Source organism: Chionomys nivalis, chromosome 5 (genome assembly GCF_950005125.1).
Source record: "Chionomys nivalis chromosome 5, mChiNiv1.1, whole genome shotgun sequence".
Classification (NCBI taxonomy): domain Eukaryota; kingdom Metazoa; phylum Chordata; class Mammalia; order Rodentia; family Cricetidae; genus Chionomys; species Chionomys nivalis.
Window position 1 is genome coordinate 64,530,312 of NC_080090.1, and position 20,095 is coordinate 64,550,406.

The 20,095-nt window shown below is 42.9% G+C and overlaps 1 protein-coding gene across 1 annotated transcript in view; it reads left to right on the forward strand.

Moving 5' to 3' along the window:
- The first annotated feature begins 555 nt into the window (after nt 1–555).
- The window catches only part of Axdnd1 (axonemal dynein light chain domain containing 1), a 79,602-nt gene continuing 60,062 nt past the window's right edge, over nt 556–20,095 (forward strand). Inside the window, exons 1-10 of the mRNA XM_057769134.1 lie at nt 556–684; nt 1,621–1,793; nt 2,481–2,584; nt 7,458–7,578; nt 9,762–9,847; nt 12,454–12,510; nt 13,122–13,224; nt 14,113–14,234; nt 16,901–17,041; nt 18,462–18,566. Of these exons, the coding sequence (XP_057625117.1) occupies nt 588–684; nt 1,621–1,793; nt 2,481–2,584; nt 7,458–7,578; nt 9,762–9,847; nt 12,454–12,510; nt 13,122–13,224; nt 14,113–14,234; nt 16,901–17,041; nt 18,462–18,566 (1,109 nt within the window). The 5' untranslated portion in view covers nt 556–587. The remainder of the gene's footprint in view (nt 685–1,620; nt 1,794–2,480; nt 2,585–7,457; nt 7,579–9,761; nt 9,848–12,453; nt 12,511–13,121; nt 13,225–14,112; nt 14,235–16,900; nt 17,042–18,461; nt 18,567–20,095) is intronic.

Sequence of the window (20,095 nt, forward strand, 5' to 3'; positions counted from 1 at the left end):
TTTTCCTTATTGTTACGACGCACGACAAAGATCACACAGAAAAAGCTAGATAGTGTAGCGATTGTTCTATTTGTCTTTTCTTTTGACGGCGCCGCCGGAGGCAGCCCGGACCACACGTTGCTAGGACACGGGGTCCTGCGTTGCCATGACGACGCAGGGCGTTCCAGGAAAGGGGCTACCGACCGAGGCCTGGCGGGAAACACAGTTTGTGGGTACAGCTGCGGGAGTCAGTGTCCACAGGCCTCTGCTGAAGGAACCGTGGGAGCCCTGCCTCACTCGAGCCCGTGGAGCTGGGCCGCGCTGACCCGCCCGCCCGCCTGCCGTCTGTAGGGCAGCGGACCCTGACTTTTCGGGGCTAGGCCCTGACTCTGACCTATCCATACCCCTCTCTGTCACGTCGGGTCGTCGGAGAGAACAAAGAAGGGAAACCATGCTAGATGAATTCCGAATTCCAATCTGAGCATAAACTCTCAAGGGGTCCTCTTTGTTCATTTGCCTTGTTTTGCCTACAGAACCACGGGGAGCCTAAAGTTCCCAGCACGATTTTGATTTGTTTCTGAACTAATTTTCTGGAAAAATAGTTTATTATGTCTCTCCAAAAAGCATCCGGAACTTCGCTGAACTCCCCGTCAACATCTGAGGTCAAACAGTCAAAACTTTCTCTAGTCAAGGAGGAGACCAAAGGTAAACTTGAGCGATGCTGTGGACAGAGCCATCATGGCTACTGGCAGAATCCGCAGTCCATTCTCCCCTTCTCCTCAGACAACCTGGCCATTACCAAGTCAGAATTCTCTTTCATCTTCGTTTAAATACTAACAGCTGTCTGAAACAACGCCTGTTTGGTTCCTTGCTCTCTGACTTTAAGGGAACAATGTGGATAAGATAAACTCAGCTTAATATTGTATGTCTATTTGTAGAAGATTCAAGACTTTTTCTGAGAATTCTTAAAACTTTCATCCTTGGTGCTGGGCTTTGTGGCTGATGCCTTTAGAGGAAGGTGAATCTCTGTGAATTTGAGACCAGCCTGCCCTACAAAGTGAGTTCCACCACAGTAAGAGTTACATAGTGAGATGAGACTTTGTTTCAAAGAAAATGTGATAAATGTGGACTTGTAGTAGGACCCGGATCAAGTACAGACACCGTCCATCCTTACTCTGAGACTGAAATGTCCTCCGGTCTTCCTGTCACCGAGGGGTTTTGTTTTGTTATGTATATTTAGCTACAGTTCCATCAAACCTTTTACTATTTAGGAGGTACAGATGATTCAAGCCAGGGACTTAAACACACTAAGCAAGGACTCTGCCCTGAGCTGGCTCCCTATTCTCTTTCTACGTTGAAAACGGGAGTCTCGCTCACCTGTCCAGGCTGGCTGTATGCTCGCTCTGTAGCCCAGTCATCTTATTTGTGTCTCTCTTCACGTTCGCATACTCTGCTTCCTCTCCTTCTCCACCTTTCTGTGTACTGGATGCTCTTCTGTGCTTTAAGGACTCTGTTGCGTGCCTGCCTGCTAGAAGCGCTCCTCCTGTTAGGAACACACATGAGGTTGGTAAGGCAGGCGGGGGAGCTCTAACTCCCCAGGACACGCCACTTGAGAGTTTTTCTTTCCTCTTACTTTCTTAGGACTTCCTGAGCTAAAGGAGAGAAAAGTCATGCTGAACCATCTCAAACCCCTTCCTCCTTCCCTTCCGAATGAATTCATCCCCGAGGAAGTCCTTCTCTCTCTGAACTATGCAGCCAATGCTGGTCCATGTCCTGAAAACTTACTGCCTTCTAAGAAACTTAGAGCCCCAAAGGTGCGTACACACATGCCTAGAATGTTTGGGGTCATTATCTTTTTTTTTAAAATTCACTTTATTAAGTGTTTGGTGAGCAAAGTTATATATTTCAGATGCTCTTTTAAAATTCAGATTTAAATTTTTTAAATTATTAGTTCATGTATGAGTTTGGGCACAGGGTCAAAGGACATCTTCCAGGAGTAGTCGGTTCTCTCTTTCCACCATGGATTCTGGGGAGAAACACAGGTCATCAGATTGCCAGCTCTTTCAGCTGCTGAGACGTCTTGCCAACTAGAAAATTTAGATCTTGCTGAACATGGTGAATGGCACTGACAAATCCAATATCAGAGGCTGAAGCAGGAGGATTATCATGAGTTCCAGGTGAGACTGGACTACCCAAATGAGATCCTGTCTCAAGAAACAAAACTAAAACAACCAAACCAGAAACAACCAAAGTAAAAAAGCTTCAGAGCTTTTGAGCAAATGTTTCCATTGCTTGATTATTTCTCTTAACCTACTTTATGTAAATTTACCAAGCATATTATTGATGCTCTCTTAATATTCTAATTTGCCTTTCAACATGTTCTTGAATCAAGAGTTCCGCTCCTCAGTAAAGCATCCAAATGCCCTTGATGTAGATTTAAATTGGTAACTTTTCTTTGACTAGAGTGCCCTCTGCTGGACGTTTGTGTTTTTTCCCCACAGGGTGCTCTTCCGCGTATTGTAGACCATGTCTGGCAGCACCCTGTTCGAAGGAATAAATTAAAATATCTGATTGATCATCCTGTTTCCCTAACCGGAGCTGGAAGGTAAAGAAGGAAGAGAGTGGGATATATGCAGATAGATAGAATTATTTTCTCATTTTGAATGACAGTCTAGGGAGGGGGCAGAATGGCAGCGCTAGAATTATGGATTGTGAAACTGCAGTATCTTTGGTAAGTGATAATTCTGAAAGGATATATGTATGGTTATTATCAGTACAGTAGCTGTGAATTCTGAGTTTTTAAACATTATCTATGTATTGTATGTAAGTGTGCATATATGCCATGTCCCACGTGTAAGATCAGAGGACAGCTTGTAGGAATCGGTCCTCTCCTTCCACATCCGGGTCCTGCAGGTTAAACTCAGGTCATCAGTTTTGGTATCAAGATCCTTTATCCACTGAGACTTCTTCCACGTCTGGTTCTTTCTTTTCTTTTTTTTTTTCTTTTTTTTTTTTTTTTTTTTTTGGCTTGATTTGTGTACTTCTTCCTGCATTCACACTTAAACATCGAGTTGTGGTTTGAGATGCTCTGATCGCTGTCCTCTCGTGTCTGCTTTTCTGTACCCCTAAATGCACCTAAAACTGAGCAACTCTATCCATCCCTTTTCACCCATGAGAAAAGTAATTTCAATAAGATCAAATATCCTACACACTTAAGTGCAGATAAACCGCTGTATGATCATGGCATGTAAGCAAGGCATGCAGAGAGATTTTGGTAAATGGAAAATACTTTCAGATGAATAAGGCACAATCTTCATGGAACACAATTTGACAGAGTATTTCTGGGAATGATATAAAGCAATAAATACTAATTATATCTGCGTGTGGTAGTAAACTGGCACTTCCGAGCAGAAGTTCTTAAACTGTGGCCATCAAGTATCAGCACCTCCAAATCTCACTGTCACCCCAGAACCCGTGAATACAGATCTCAGCACCCCCATCCTCACTGTCACCCCAGAACCCATGAATACAGATCTCAGCACCCCCATTCTCACTGTCACCCCAGAACTTGTGAATAGACCTCAGCAGCAGGAAACTTTTCAGAGGAAGGTTAGAGACAGGGAAATCACGCCAGATGTGAGCCCAGCATAAGCATGGGCCCTGAAAGGAAGGGGACTGAGTGGATCAGGAGATGGACCAGACAAGAACGGAAGAACGGAAGGACACAAGTCAAGAGATGTATGGGTGACTCAACTGATGCCCATCAAGGAAACAGTCCCAGTCCTGTGACCTCCAGGAAGGAATCCTGTCAATAACCAGAAGAGGTCTCTCTTGCTGTGATAAAACACCCTAACCAAAAGCAACTCAGAGAGGAAAGGATTATTTCATCTTACAGCTCTCGGGTCACACTCCATCACTGAGGGAAGGCAGGGCAGGAAGCTGGAGACGGGAGCGGAAGTAGAAGCCATGGTTGAATACTTGCTCCCTATGGCTTGTTCAGTTTGCTTGGTTTTTCTTATGTGTGTGTGTGTGTTGAGACAGGGTTTCTTTGGCTATCCTGGAACTCACTCTGTAGACCAGACCAGGCTGGCCTCGAACACGCAGAGATCTGCCTGCCTCTGCCTTCCCTCAATCTACATCGTGCACACCCACATCACAGTCCCACATCATACACCTACATATCCACATCAAACATCCCCATCACACATCCATCACACACACTCCCACATCACACCCACCCACGTCACACCCCACACCCACCTCATACACCTGTATCACACATATTCACATCACACATCCCCATCACACACCTATTACATACACTCCCACATCACATGTCTCTCCTCACAACATTCCACATCACACACGCACCACACACCCATTTCACACAGAGTCACATTACACAAACCCACATCACAGACAGCCACATCTCCACCAATGATAAAGACATAAAATATTTTTTGAAAGCCGGGCGGTGGTGGCGCATGCCTTTAATCCCAGCACTTGGGAGGCAGAGGCAGGCAGATCTCTGTGAGTTTGAGACCAGCCTGGTCTACAAGAGCTAGTTCCAGGACAGGCTCCAAAGCCACAGAGAAACCCTGTCTCAAAAAACCAAAAAAAAAAAATATTTTTTGAGATATGGACTTATTGTATAGCCCTGGTTAACCTGGAACTTGGTATGCACACCAGGCTGGCCTTGAATTCATAGAGATCTCCCTGCTCTGCCTCCCAAATGCTGGGATTAAAGGTGTGCCCACCACATCTAAGTAAGAATATAGTAGATGTAGAATTGTGCATAATTGTATGACTATATAAAAAGGTAAGGAGAACATGAAACCTGGCGCTTTTATGAATATAGTGCCCACTGCTCCTCTCCTTGACATGAATATGACATTCACGTGACCAGCTTCACAGAGACATTATACATACTTTCTGCTAGCAAAGGAAAACATTTTTTTTAAAAATTAAGTTTCAATATGACACTTTCTCTCTCTCTCTCTCTCTCTCTCTCTCTCTCGCTCTCGCTCTCGCTCTCGCTCTCGCTCTCTCGCTCTCTGTGTGTATGTGTGTGTGTGAGACAGGGTCTCACTGACTCCTTAGCTTTGGCTGGCCTAGAACTATGTAGCCTGGGCTGACCTCAAGCAAAGATCCACCTGTCTGTCCTCAGAGCTGAGAGTAAAACGTGTGCAACCACACCGGGCTCATTAGCATGTTTTCATGTGTGTGTGCATTAGACTTGTTCTAATTTGTCCCCTTCTATAGTGCCCTCCTCCATGCTTTGGGTGTTTTTCTGTCAAATACATTTTTTAAATGTGTGCAGTAATATTTACTATTTTTCTGTTATGACCCGGGCACATGACATATTTTCAATGCAAATGACCCAGGTCACTACTATAACTTCATTTGCTTATTCTTTAATTATTTCACTTACTTATTTATTCTGTGTGTGTGCTCATACCATAGTCTGCATGTGAGGAAGCAGAGGACAACTTTCCTGCATCAGATTTCCCCTTGCGCTGTGAATTCTGGCACTCAAACTCAGCTTGTTTAGTAATTGCTCTTACCACTAAGTAATTTTGCTTTCCCTAGCTGATTTTTAAAATATTTATTTATTATGTATACAATATTCTGTCTGTGTGTATGCCTGAAGGCCAGAAGAGGGCACCAGACCTCATTACAGATGGTTGTGAGCCACCATGTGGTTGCTGGGAATTGAACTCAGGACCTTTGGAAGAGCAGGCAATGCTCTTAACCTCTAAGCCATCTCTCAGCCCCATCCCTAGCTGATTTTTAAACTGTATTTTAATATACTTTATTAGTATTGTATTGTGTATTGGTGTGAGTGTGTACGTGTGTGTGAAAGCTCACTTGTGGTTAAAGGACAATTTTTTTCCCAGTTGATTCTCCTCTTCTACCTTTATTTGGGTCCCACTGGTAAAATTCATGATTTCAGGCTTGTGTGGCAAGTGTCTTTACCCGCAGAACCGTCTTGCTGGCCCCCCAGAATCTCTTTTTGAGAACCTTCTAACAGAGGAGGAAGGCACCTGCTCGGAGGAAAACGAGAGCACTAGCACTTTGATGAGAAGGGAACGGAGAGATACCTGGTCAACAAAATTAACCAGCATCTTCTGTAGCAGCAGCAGTATGGAGGAGAGAGAATGTACAAACTAGAGGCACCTGGGAAGATGGACCGTCAGTTGAGGAACTGCCTCTGTCAATTGGCCTGTGGGCATGTCTGGGGGCTTTTTTCTTGGTGAGGGATCCTCGCACTAGAAGTCTTGCCATCCCTGGGCAGGTGCTGCTGGGTTGTATAAGAAAGCAGGCCTAGAAAGCCATGCACACAGAGCCAGTCAGCACAGCTCTCCCTAGTTCCTGTGGTCCAGAACCTGTAAGCCAGACAAGCCTTTTCCTACCCCAGGTTGGTTTTGGTCAGTATTTATCACAGCAGCACAAAGCAAACCAGGCCAGGGAGTGTCTTAGTGGGGCAGTGGAAGTTCCCTACACAGTTATCGCCGGTGGGATGAGACTGGGGGCTGTGGACCAAGATGGAGTCCTGCGCACATGTGGCAGGAATAACTGTGGGAAAAAGAACTGATTCATCCAAGGTTGGAGGGGAGGAAAGAGTTGATGATGGGAATGAGAAGTTTGGTGAAGAGGAAGAATGTGGGCAGACTCTTCTTACACGGGGTAGGCTGTGCTGGTCCAGATGTCAGCAGGTTCATCCTTCAACCTTGGACGCTGGCCATGGAGGGGCCTCCATCCAATAAGCTGGTGCTGGATGCTAAACCTAAGGTCACCATCCAGGTGAGCGAACCCCATCTCTAGAAGCTGTGGACGCTGTGGGAGTGTCCTACCCAAGCCAGGGCCTTTCTGCCTGCCTTGGTTGCTTCCTCCCCTCTGCTCCTGAGGCCATGGCCGCTGCCATTGTGATTTAAACTGTTCTGCCCAGAGAGTCCCGGCCAAGGACTGATCTATGTTTATTAGACAACCTCTATGGAAGCTTACGGGTTTCCAGAGGAATCTGGGCCTGGCTGTGGGTTCTGACATCTGTGATCTCTGAAGTGTCCATGACAGTGACACTGAAAGTGGCTGCTGGGAAAGGTGGGGAGCAGGTCCTGTGGAGAGATGGGGCTGCAGTTTCAGTTTCTCCAGTGGTGCAGGGCGTGGCTGCCATCACTGGAATCGGGAGAACCGTTTGCTTGGTAAACTGCTCTCATCATCCTAAAGTAATGGATGGACTTGTCTTCTGAAACAGAGCTGTGTGGGGATCACAGGGATGCCTTCAATGGAAATCACACTTCCTTTCCCCATGTTTTTAAATAATTCTAAATAATAAAATTCAGATAAGCAGGGGAAGAAAGAGGTAGTGAGAGCAGTTTTGCTGACCAAAGTTCCTATTTTACCCACTAGTAGAAAGTGTGTGACTGTATACAACCTTAGAAAAAGCTAATTCTAAAACGTATTTTCTTACTTTCAAGGGATATTTCTTTTCTGTATGATGTTAAATATGTAAAAGGCGAGGCCAAGGAGAAGAAACTTTGTCCCCCAAATTTAAACAAGTCACTGCAGCCACAGGACAGTGCCATGGTGCCTCACAGTGTGAGTACTGGAGGGAGGATTTCCTCTCTCAGCTTGTTCGTTTCTTCTCTAAAGCAGCCTCAGGTATAACAACAGCCTTGGGGCTCCATCGGCACCCCAGTAACCCAGTTATTTCTTTAAAACTGCATTTACTGGGAAAAGAGCAAAGACATTCTAGGCCATTTCCCAAGCCACAGTAATATTCTAATGCGTAAAGAGAAGTACAAAATCAGGGAGGAGTAGTTTCTCCGCTGGAAAGTTCACACCTAGAGTTGTGGATGATGGATGACCTCCCCCTCCTGTTCCACTCCTCCCCCTCCTCCTATTCTCCTCACCTCCCCCCTCCTGTTCTCCTCTTTCCCCCCTCCTCCCATTCTGCTCCTCCTTCCTTCTTGCTTCTCTTTCTCCTCCTCCACCTTCTTTTCTTTTGAGATAGGGTCCCTCTATGTAGCCCTGGCTATGTAAATCAGGATCAGGCTAGTCTTCAGTTCTGCCTCCCCAGTGCTAAGGGCATCCCTTATGTTCTTCCAGTGTGGGTCAGGCCACTTCTTAATCTTCTCATCCCTTTCATCATTCCCTGACCATAATGTTACATTTCCTGGCTCTCTTCTCTTCAAACTGTGCATTTTGCATCTCTCTCCACCGCACTTGATCTTTTTCATCATAGACCTGCATGAGAATAATTACTAATAACCACACGACAGAGTCAAGTAGGCTGTCTTGAAATCTCCTCCATCAAAGAAATTAGTTCATTACTTTTAAATTTAACCTCTTAGAACAAGAACAGAAAGCAAGTACAGTCTTTGCCAAAATATCACAGGAGCTCTCACGGTATCACAGTTGCTGATATTGTTTCCGCTCTGACGCCTCTTGATCTGATCCTCCACAGTCCTCATAGCTCTTAGTATTGTGGTCTTCCAAGACCTCCTGGGATGCCTCATAAACTCCCCTTAAGACGTTCAACTGGTTTGCTAATCTGATGTCGCGAAGTCTCCTACATTCCTCCAAAACAACATGGTCAAGTTTTATAGTAATAGCCCACTTCCTGGTTCTAGCTTCTGTCTTAGTAACTTTTTATTGCTGTGACAAAAATGCCATAGCCAAAGCAACCTATTAAAGAAAGTGTTCACTGGGCTTATGGTTTCGGAGGGTTAGAGTCCCTGATGGTCGAGCAGAGGCATGGTGGCAGGAACAGCTGAGAGCTCACATTTTGATTCAAGAGCAGGAGGCAGAGAGAGGCCACATTGGCATAAGTCTTTTGAAACCTCAAAGCTGACCCCAGTGATATTCTTTCTCCAATTAGGGCTGTACTTCCTAGTCCTTCCCAGTTAGTTCCACCAACTGGGAACGCCTGAGCCTTGTAAGGGATATCTCATTCAAACCACCGCAGCAAGAAAAAAAAAAGCTAAAGGATTTATGACTATAGTTGTACCTCTATATTTGAAGGTTATCCATTCATTCACCTATGCCACCAACCACAAGTTCAAAATGCCTAGAAAACATTGTATCTGCACTAAAAAAGTATAAATGCATTTTTGTTATTATTCTATAAAAAATTAGCATGGCAACAATTTACTTGTATTAGGTATTACAGTAACCCAGAGTCAACACAGCATAAATAAATGTATGTAGCTTCTATGAAAACACCAATTTGTTTTATGTAATGGACTTGAATATCTAGACCAGTGGTTTTCTACATCTGGGTTGCAACCCCTTTGGCAAATCTCTATCTCCAAAAATATTATGATTTATAACACTACCAAAATGGCAGTTATGAAATAGCAATGAAAATAATTTTATGCTTGGGTCATCATACATAAGGAACTGTATTAAAGGGTTGCAGTATTAGGAAAGTCGAGAATCACTGATCTAAATTTTGGTATCTTGAAGGATTCTAAAATTAGTCCTTCTCAAATACCAAGTAATGAGGCTGGGTGGTGGTAGCTCATGCCTCTAATCCCAGCCAGTGGGAGGTAGAGACAGTCAGATCTCTGTGAGTTTGAGGCCAGCCTGGTCTACAGAGTGAGTTCCAAGACAGTCAGGACTGTTTCACAGAGAAACCCTGTCTTGAAACCCCCACCCCAAGAAAACCCCTGAGTAATGATTATACCAAAAGAAAAATCTGTCCTCACATTCATGCTTAATTTTACAATATATGTCCAGCTTTTTCTTATATTAATATAGTCATCCTTTTTCTTTATAAGCAGAAGACATTAGCAGACACTCTGGTTCCTGAAGAATTTCATATCGTGTCAAATACAGGAGTTTCGGGTTTGGAGTGTTATGATGAGTGAGTACTGTGATGTTTTGTTGCGTATCTGACCTGCACTGTCTTCTCCTTTCCACACTTAAAGGAACCTAAGAAGATCACACTCATTTTCCTAGTGTGGTGAGGAAACATTTGGGCAAGCTGCCTTGGCAGAGTGTAAGGGTGATTGAAACAAAAACAAAACAAATAAAAACCTAGGGATGGCTCTAAGAGTTTTGGCCTCTCCCCCCCTCTTTTCTTTCCTCCTTCCCTCCCCCTTCTTCCCTTCCATCCTTCCTTCCTTCTTCCTTTCTGTTTCTATCTCCTCCTCCTCTTCTTCCTGCTCCCATTTGATTTTAGAGCAGAGTAAACATAGATTTGTTAAGGTAAAACAAGAAAGAACTCTTGATAGTTAGGGGGACTCCAAGGGAGGAATACAAGAATTTTGGGTTTTCATGATTAAATAGTTCTATAGATTTTCTTGTCATTTAATCTTTAATATTTTAAAAAGTACAATTTTTGGAGCTGGAGAGATGGCTCAGCAGTTAAGAGCACTAACTGCTCTTCCAAAGAACCCGGGTTCAGTTCTCAGCACCCACATGGCAGTTCACAACTGTCTGTAACTCCAAGATCTGACACCCTCACACAGACATACATGCAGGCAAGACACCAATGCATATAAAATAAAAATAAATAAATTATTTTTGAAAATATGTAAAACTGTGAAATTTTAGGGCTGGAGAAATGGCTCGCCACTCCAGATCAGTTGCTGCTCTTGCAGGAAACTCAGGTTTGAGCATCACATAGCAGCTCACAACTTCCTGTAACTCCAGTTCTAGGGCATGTGGTGTCCTCTCTGGCCTCTGAAGGCATCTGCAAGCATGTGGTGCATATACATACACTTGGATGTACGCACATACACATAAAAATTAAATCTTTAGAGGCTGGAGAGATGGCTCAGTGGTTAAGAGCACTGGCAGTTCTTCCAGAGGACCTGGGTTCAATTCCCCACACCCACGTGGCAGCTTACAACTGCCTGTAACTCTACCTCCAGGGGGTCTGACACCCTCACAAAATACCAAATGCACATAAATAAAAATAAATAAATCATTAAAAAAAAATTAAATCTTTAACAAAATGGAACTTCGAGTTGTGTGTAGTAGTGCGTACCTGTAATCCCAGCTCTTGGAAGCTGATGTAGGCAGATTGCAAATTCAAGGCCAGCTTGGGCTATATAGAAAGACCCTTCTCAAAACTCAAACCAACCAAACAGATAAAGCAGAACTTTCTTTCAAATTATTCTTCTCTCCCCCCCCCCCCCCCCGAGCCCCGACAGGGTTTCTCTGTGTAGCAGAAAGAACTTTCTTCTTCTTCTTCTTCTTCTTCTTCTTCTTCTTCTTCTTCTTCTTCTTCTTCTTCTTCTTCTTCTTCTTCTTCTTCTTCTTCTTCTTCTTCTTCTCTCTCCTCCTCCTCCTCCTCCTCCTCCTCCTCCTCCTCCTCCTCCTCCTCCTCCTCCTCCTCCTCCTCCTCCTCCTCCTCTTCTTCTTCTTCTTCTTCTTCTTCTTCTTCTTCTTCTTCTGAGATAGGGTTTCTCTGTGTAGTCCTACCTAGCTGTCCTGAAACTCACTTTGTAGACCAGGCTGGCCTCGAACTCACAGAGATCCTTCTGCCTCTGCCTCCCAAGTGCTGAGATTAAAGGTATTCACTATTGCAAAGTTGTTTTTCTTTTCTTTCTCCTTTTTTGGTACTGGAGTTGAACCTAGGACTTTGTTCCTGCGAGCAAGGGCTCTACCATCGAGCTACATCCCAAGCTCACCTGACCATCTTTGAAAATGCCAAAAGGCACTTTTGTTGTTATAACTGTTGATTGCATTTGTGTGTGTGTGTGCTCAGGGGGTGACACAGAGAATAGCTCTTGACAGCCAATGCTCCCCTTCCAACATGTGGGTCCCAGGCACCAAACTCAGATTGGGTTTGGTGGCACGTGCCTTTACCAGTTGAGCCATCTCAAAGGCCTTAAAAAAGTCTCGTGTGGTTCAGGTAGGAGATGAGTTTATCCTGTCTTCCTGCCTCTGCCTCCCAAGTGTTGGGAATACTGGCATGTCTTTTTTTTTCTTTTTCTTTTTTTTTTTTTAATGAATCAAGGAAATTTTTGTATTTCAATATATCAGGGAATGGAATTGAATATTCTTTACTAACAATGTTCCACATACGACCAGTGTCATTATATCTCTGTGTGGATTTTTATGGATGGTCTCGTATGCACACAAGGGACCTTTTTAAAATCACAACGAAGCTTTTAAATTCCATTCAGGTCTTTGGTTTGTCCTGTTGTAATTTCTTCCATCTCCACTCCTCGGACAACTTCCCAGCAATTTCTCCAGAGAACACGGTTTAGTGGACAATGGCTCTTAGCAACCAAGGTGCTGGGTCTGTGGTGTGCTAACTGATGAACAGGCCAGATACTGTCGGCCCTCTTCTCCCCTCCTCCCCTCCTCTCCTCCTCCCCTATCCTCCCCTCCCCTCCCCTCCCCTCCCCTCCCCTCCCTTCCCCTCCTCTCTCTGTCCCAGGGCCTGTATGCCACCACTGACCTATACTCTTTTGCCCGGAATGTTTTCTTGAAGTAGCGTTTTCTCCTCTGTTGCAGCAAATACACCACCCTGCTGACAGACAGTGAGAACAGGCTGCTGCTCTTCCCGTCCATGTGAGTACGGGGGCTTTCTAAAGTGTCTCTCGGAACGAGTAACCACATGCATGTCTTCCTTTCCTTGGTATTTTATTAGACAAAAACATTCAAGTCATAGAGAGAGTCAAGGTAATAATTGCCTGTAAGAACATAATTCATTAGTTGTAGTCCTGTGGCCATTGCATATTCAGATAGTATGCATAGCATGGCACTCACGCACTGTAATGTGTGCTTATGTTCTGTATATCAAGCATTGGCATCTCTCCGCTGCTTTTCTCTCTTGCACTTGAAGCCTAGTGTTATGGCCCCTCCTTTTTTTCTGTGTTTCTATCACATATAGTAACATATGGCTATATAGCACCTTTGGGGCTTAGAATTATTTTTCTTTTAAGAAAAAAATTACACTATTTTCATTGTTTTAAACCATGTTACTGGTAAATCACTAAATAAGTTCATCTGGGCTTACTCCTTTTAATTGCCTTAGTATTCAGTATCTCATATATTTCCTGAGACAGTTTTAAATTGCCCTTAGTATTCAGTATCTCATATATTTCCTGAGACATTTTTGCTTTCCTCCGAGGATGGCCTGATGAGATGCTCTTCTCTAAGTGTGTCCCTTTGCTATTTAGGAAACCCAATAAAAGAGTAGAAGTCATCCAGCTGGGTGATGTGATGGACACCATGCTGGAGCGGGCTGGAGTAGAAAGTGAGGAGCATGCAGGGCCAACCAAGGTAACTGCCGGTCATAATAGCCCTATGGTGTGCGCTTGGGAGGCAGTGCTTGGTTTGGAATCTGATTCGCCATTTATTGGTGGGTGGCCCTGGGCAAATCATCTCATGTGCTTGTACCTCCATTTCTAATCTATTGATTAGAAGTAATGATAGTACTTGCCTCATGGGGTTGATTGTGAGATGCAATGGCATGTTTAAGTGCTTAAAAAGGGCCTGGCTTAGAGCGAACACCACACCAACAACTGTTAGTATAGTTATGTGTTGTTTAGTTGTGGGATGTGTTCTGAGAGAGGCGTCATTAGGTGGTGTCGCTGTACAAACATGTTCGTAGGGATTTACATATATCCCAGACCCACAAGCCTAGCGGGGATAGACGCTATAACCCCACAGCAGTTGTGGCACAATGGTAAGGATCCTTGTATCAAGACAGAGAAGGTCAATAAAAATATCAGGTCATGGGGATCTTTCAGTTACACCCTAACCTTACAGAACCTTAGTTATGACCTGGCCTGTTGTTGACTGAAGTATTGTTATTTGGCATGTAACTATATTTCTCAAGACTCCATGGATTGATTTTATTATACTTGTTTTTATTTTATTTTTCCTTTTTTTTTTTTTTTTTTTTTTTGGTTTTTTTGAGACAGGGTTTCTCTGTAGCCTTGGAGCCTGTCCTGGATCTAGCTCTTGTAGACCAGACTGGCCTCAAACTCACGGAGATCTGCCTGCCTCTGCCTCCTGAGTGCTGGGATTAAAGGCATGCAGCACCACCGCCCAGCTCTTAGTTTTATTTAATGGACATATTATGCATATATATGGAATACGATGTGATGGTTCTTATACAGTGTGTAGTGATAGGTAAGCACTGATTATCTGGTTTACCTCCGGCAGATGCACCAACTCCTCCATGTATTGAAAAAGGAACAAACCATTTACAACACAGTATTTCATGAACTAATTCGACAAGTCAGCGTGGATTGTATAGATAGAGGAGAGCTACTATCCAGAATCAGGTTAGAAATGTTAACGGAATGTTTCAGGTTCCCCATTTCAAAAATCTGAATTATAAATATTAGTGTATATTAATTATACAGGTTAATAGGAGCCACTGTACTACTGCCATAATGCATCTTTTTGAACATGTTGAGGTGTGCTTGCATCTGCTTTTGAGAAAGCTACAAAAATATCTCTATGAACTAACAGTAAAATCTTCATCTTTGCTAAGATCCAAAAGTCCAAGCTTTTGTTTTCTCACTATCCATTCCTAAACCAGTGGTATTTGTTGAGTGCTTATTCTGTGTTAAGTACTGAGATGCTTGATAGGGCAGGGGAAAGAGTAAATTGATTACTAATTATTGAAAGAGTCTTATGTAGCTCAGGCTGGCCTCGAACTTGTTATATAGCCTTATAGGTATGAACCACCATGCTTGTGGTGAGATTTAAATGAGAATGCAGGGCTGGTGAGTGAAGACAGGGCCAGTGGGTAGAAGTGTTTGCCATGCATACCTGATGACCTGAAATCCACAGCGGAAGGAGAGAGCCAGCTCCGGAACATTGCCCCTGACCTCCACAAGTGCCATGTTGTCGGTGCACCTGTGAGAACACACAGCCCTATCTCAGAGTCAAACGACTCGATTAAAATTGAAATAGAAATAGGTGCTCTGTATATGTGATCATCAATGGTAAAAAGGTGATAAATACTATTGTTACTATGATTATCCTTCTTAGGACTTTGGTTCTTTCCAAAAAATTGAAAGAATACATTGGCCAAACAATATATCTGTATTTCACTCTCTATGGAACCAGGGAAAGTTGTAAGAGCTTCCTGAACATCTCTTTCTATCTTTCTTTCTTCCTTTCTTCCTTTCTTTCTTTCTTTCTTTCTTTCTTTCTTTCTTTCTTTCTTTCTTTCTTTCTTTCTTTCTCTTTTTTAATTCAGCATCTCACTATGTAGTCCTGGCAGGCTGTGTATTTGCTGTGTAGACCATATGAGTGAGTGCATATTATATGTGTAACCCCTTATGAGTGACTACATATGATTATTTATCTTTCTACGTCTGGGTTTACCTCACTCAGGATGTGTTTTTGTTTTTTGTTTTTTGTTTTTTTTTTTTTTTGGTTCTGCCCATTTGTCTGCAAATTTCAAGATGTCATTTATTTTTATCTCTGAGTAAAGTCCATTGTATAAATGTACCACATTTTCTTTATTCATTCTTCAGTTGAGAGGCATCTAGGTTGTTTTCAGGTTCTGGGTATTATGAATAATGCTGCTATTGCTGCTATGAACATAGTTGAGCAAATGTCCTTGGGATGTGATTTTGTTTCCTTTCGGTCATACCCAAAAGTGGTGTTGCTGGGTCTTGAGGTAAATTGATTCCTAATTTTTTGAGAAATCACCATACTGATTTCTAAAGTGACTGCACAAATTTGCACTTTCATCAACAGTGGGGAATGTTCCCCTTCCTCCATAGCCTCGCAAGCATAAGCTGTCATTGCTGTTTTTGATCTTAGCCGTTCTGATAGGTGTTAACTGCTATCTCAGAGTCATTTTGATTTGCATTTCTCTGATGACTAAGGATGTTGAGCATTTCCTTAAGTGTCTTTTGGCCATTTGAGATTCTTCTGTTGAGAATTCTTTGTTTAGATCTGTACCCTATTTTTTAATTGGATTATTTGGTAGTTTGATATCTAGTTTTTTGACTTCTTTATATAATTTGGAGATCAGCTCTCTGTCAGATGTAGGGTTGGTGAAGATTTTCCCATTCTGTAGGCTGTCATTTTGTCTTGTTGACTGTTGTCCTTTGCTTTACAGAAGCTTCTTAGTTTTAGAAGGTCCCATTGATTAATTGTTGCTCTCAGTGTCTGTGCTATTGGTGTTATATTTAGGAAGTAGTCTCCTGTGCCAAGGATACTCCCCATTCAAGGATACTCCCCACTTTTCTATGAGGTTTAGTAAAAATTATTATTATTTTGTGTTTATGTATTGTGTGTATGAGGGCACAGGAAGCCCTTCCCTGCTGAGCCACACCTCCAGTATGGATTTCCTCTTCCTGACCGGTTTGAGGAGGTAAAAGCAAAATCATTAGAGCCTGGTTAGGACCAGGAGAGGAGTAAATAGAGTACTGTGAGGAGTGAGACAGAGAAACAGCGGAACAGCAGCCCATGGGGTCAAACTCGGAATAAAGCCACAGGCGATGATAGAAAAGAAATACAGGACTAAGAGCAAAGAAACAACTGTTTTGGGTGAAAGCATCTGAATGTTTTTAAATAGTTGGTATCTTTTTACGTTTAGTCAGTTTGAGGAAAGTGTCACCTATGAATTCAAGTATATGAAAATCTCACTTTATTCAAGGCACCCTGGTTATTAATATATAGATCATGACATTGTTCCTCTCTCAAGAGTTTATAATTTAGAAGAACTAAAACACATTCTATTTTTGTTAATATCGCAGATATTATTTATATTCCTAGTAGCCATGTCTCCGGTTCTGTCTCATCATAGTTGACTCACTGTGTGTCTGCTGTGGGACAGGAGCCTGGGTTCCTTTTTTCTTTCTGTCCTTTTTCCCATATACAGTTTGTGTCTTCCTATTGGCCATTTATTCTCCTAACAGTACTTTCTTGCTTGCATTCCTCTTCCTGTCTCTCTTCTTTTCCTTTTCCTTTGTTTCTCCTGCAGAGAGAAATATGTGCAAATGCTTGACCAAATTGCTCGGCAGATGATTGATTTCTACAAAGACTTGGTAACTCAGCGGATGATGGACCAGCGCATCTTAGAAGAACTGTATAACTTCAAGAATGTGATTGAGGAGTTGACCAGGTGAAAACCTTAATGCTTCTCAACACAAAGCAGAAGGCAGAGTCCTGTCTTTACCCATAGTAAAAGAGAATCATGGAGTGATGTGGAATTCCCTTCTGTATGCGTGAATTCCATTGGTTAATAAAGAAGATGTTTTGGGCCTGTGAATGGGCAGAATAGAGCTAGGCAGGGAAAACTAAATGGAATGCTGGAAGAAATAAGGCGGAGTCAGGAGACCCCATGTAGCCGCCATAGGGGAAAGATGTGAGCTGTAAGGTAGAACTTTGCTGGTAGGCCACAAGCCTAGTGGTAAAATATAAATTAATGGAAATGGGTTAATTCTAGATGGAAGAGCTAGTTAGCAATATGCTTAAGTGATTGGCCAAGCAGTGATTTAAACAATATAGTTTCTGTCTGATTATTTCAGGAGTCTGGGCAGCCGGAAAATGAACAAGCAGCCTGACAACAATGGAGAGGAGTGGTTAGAGGCAAAGCTTTTGTGCCTTCAGTGCTTAACATGAAAACCGGGAGAGTTGGGTCCTGGGAGAGAGGCAGAAGGATGGCTTACTCTTTTAAACTGAAAACTAAAATTCTGCCTGTGTTTGATAGAGAAGAACCTGTTCCACATTATAGATGCTTAATCATGTTTCCGGAACACACCCAGGATTGTAGATGTTAGTGTGCAAATCCCAAAGAAAATAAATATACTATAGCATTGGCAGAGGGTACCAATTTGTTATTGAAGTGTGCTCGTTCATTCCTGGCTGCTTAGACCTGAAATAATTACACAGAAACTATATTAATTAAAACACTACTTGGCCAATCACTTAAGCATGTTGCTAGCTAGCTCTTATATTTTAAATTAACCCATTTCTATTGTTTTATATTTTACCATGAGGCTTGTGGTTTACTGGCAAAGGTTCTGACTGGTGGTTTGTGTCTGTCTCCTCCGGGGGCTACATGGCATGTCTCTGATTCTGCCTACTCTTTCTATATATCTCTTTCAGCCTGGCTTTACTCAGTTAAGCCATTGGCCGAAAGCAGCTTCTTCATTAACCAATGGCAATAAAACATATTCACAGCATACGTCACCTCCCACATCACCAGAGCAATATGGTTTGGGGCTAACCTTGTATCAAGATGACCAATGGCAAGAATGAAGAGGACAGGCAAAGCCGACCAGAGTGGGCACAGCATCTGCTCCTGCTGAGTTCTAGAAGATGCACCTGTCACATGGTTTGCTTTCCCTGTCAGCCCACGTCCATTGCCAAACCTGACGAGAGCCCACCTAGGATGTACGCTGGAGGTTTCACTTTGGTTTGAGGGTAGAAAACAAAAGGAGGGGGTGCACAGAGGTTATATGCAAGTCTGATTTCTAGGGTCAAAACTTTTTTGGAAGTTTTTGAGTTTGAAATTTCTCTCCTCCCCCTTCCTCCTTCAGGGAACTTTGTCTGGTTCGGGCCCATGACAACAAATTAACAAAGGAGGCAGAGAAGGCCCAGAAGGATTTGGCAGAAGCTATTTTGGAAGCAGAAAAAAATGCAAAGTGAGTTGCCAAAGCTTATAGTACTTGATAATGGAAAGAGGAGATGTTTAATCATCTGACTTTCCTGGGACTGCACTGGCCCATATGTAAAATCCAGGCTGCACCATCGCCTGCTTCCTAGGGTGATTTGAAGGTTAAAGGTGACAGTTAATAGAGTCCTTCAGGTGCCATCTCTGGCTCAGTGTCAGTTAATGAAGTCTTATGGGTCATGTTTGTATCCTACCCCTGACTGCTCTGGAGGAGCCACATCTGTGTCTGTTCCCTGAAGCACAGTAAAAGCACTGGTGTGGCAATGCAGTATTCTGAACTTATTGTTTGCATTTGAAGAGACTGGAGCTCCTGCCGGACCACACAGTCAGACTTCACTTAAGACTTAAGGCTGATAGCCCACTGTGTGCTCATCTGTTAGCTTAACCTGCCTTTAAGAGAACATTATAACAATGAACCTCATGGTTTTATTTAATTTTTTTTTGAGACAAGGTTTCTCTGTGTAGCTTTGGAGAGGTCCATCTGCCTCTGCCTCCCGAGTATTGGGATTAAAGGTGTGCACCACCACCACCTGGCTCCAAGTAGTAAACTTTACAACTTAAGCTACTGCATAGCTACCATCTTAAATTATGTACTCTTTCATCCCCTGGCCCAGAACAATGCATGTGTGCTATGATGTTGCCTGGAAACAGCAAATACAAACATTGAAAGCAATCTTCTAAAACGAATGTCCATTATGGATATTGGCTGATAAACAACAGTGTTTGTAGTACTGTTTGTTGTCGGAGTCACCTGGGTCAGCTGGAGTCAGGAACTTAATCCCTTGTAAAACTGTTAAAGATGTCTGTAAAGTGTCCTTTCCTTCCCCATATGATGTTTTCTGTGCTGTTCAAAGCCTTTTGTTAGGGACACACACAGACACACAACAGACAAACAACACACACACACATTCAGAGAGAGAGAGAGAGAGAGACCGAGAGACCGAGAGACCCTTTGGGCAGGCACAGATTCAGGCTCATAGCACAGACAGACAGAGAATGAAGAAACTGGTGGCATGAAGTAGAGATTTAAATCTTGATTTGCTCTTGGTTAAATGACAACAAGGGGACGTGTTTTATTTCTTTCCTTCATATGACACTGATACATTATTGGTGACTCAGTTAATCACTAATGCATTCAATCAATGTAATTAATATTAATAAATTAAGTCTAAAGACAGCAGTGTGAATGCTCTTCTCATTCTTTCTTGTAAAACTTTCAACTCATTAAATTTTAAAAAAAGTGTGTGATATGGTGCATATGTATGTGTACGTCTGTGATCACCTGGTGTGCACCAGGGGCCGAGTACCTTCTTCCTCTATTGCTCTCCACCTTAAACACATTTTATTTTATTTTATTTTATCTGTGTGGTATTTTGTCTGCACATGTCATGTACCATGTTTGTGCAATGTCTCTGGGGCCCAGCAGAAGGTGTCAGATACCCTAGAACTGGAGTTACAGATGGTTGTGAGCAACTGTTTGGGCAGTGGGAGCCAAATACA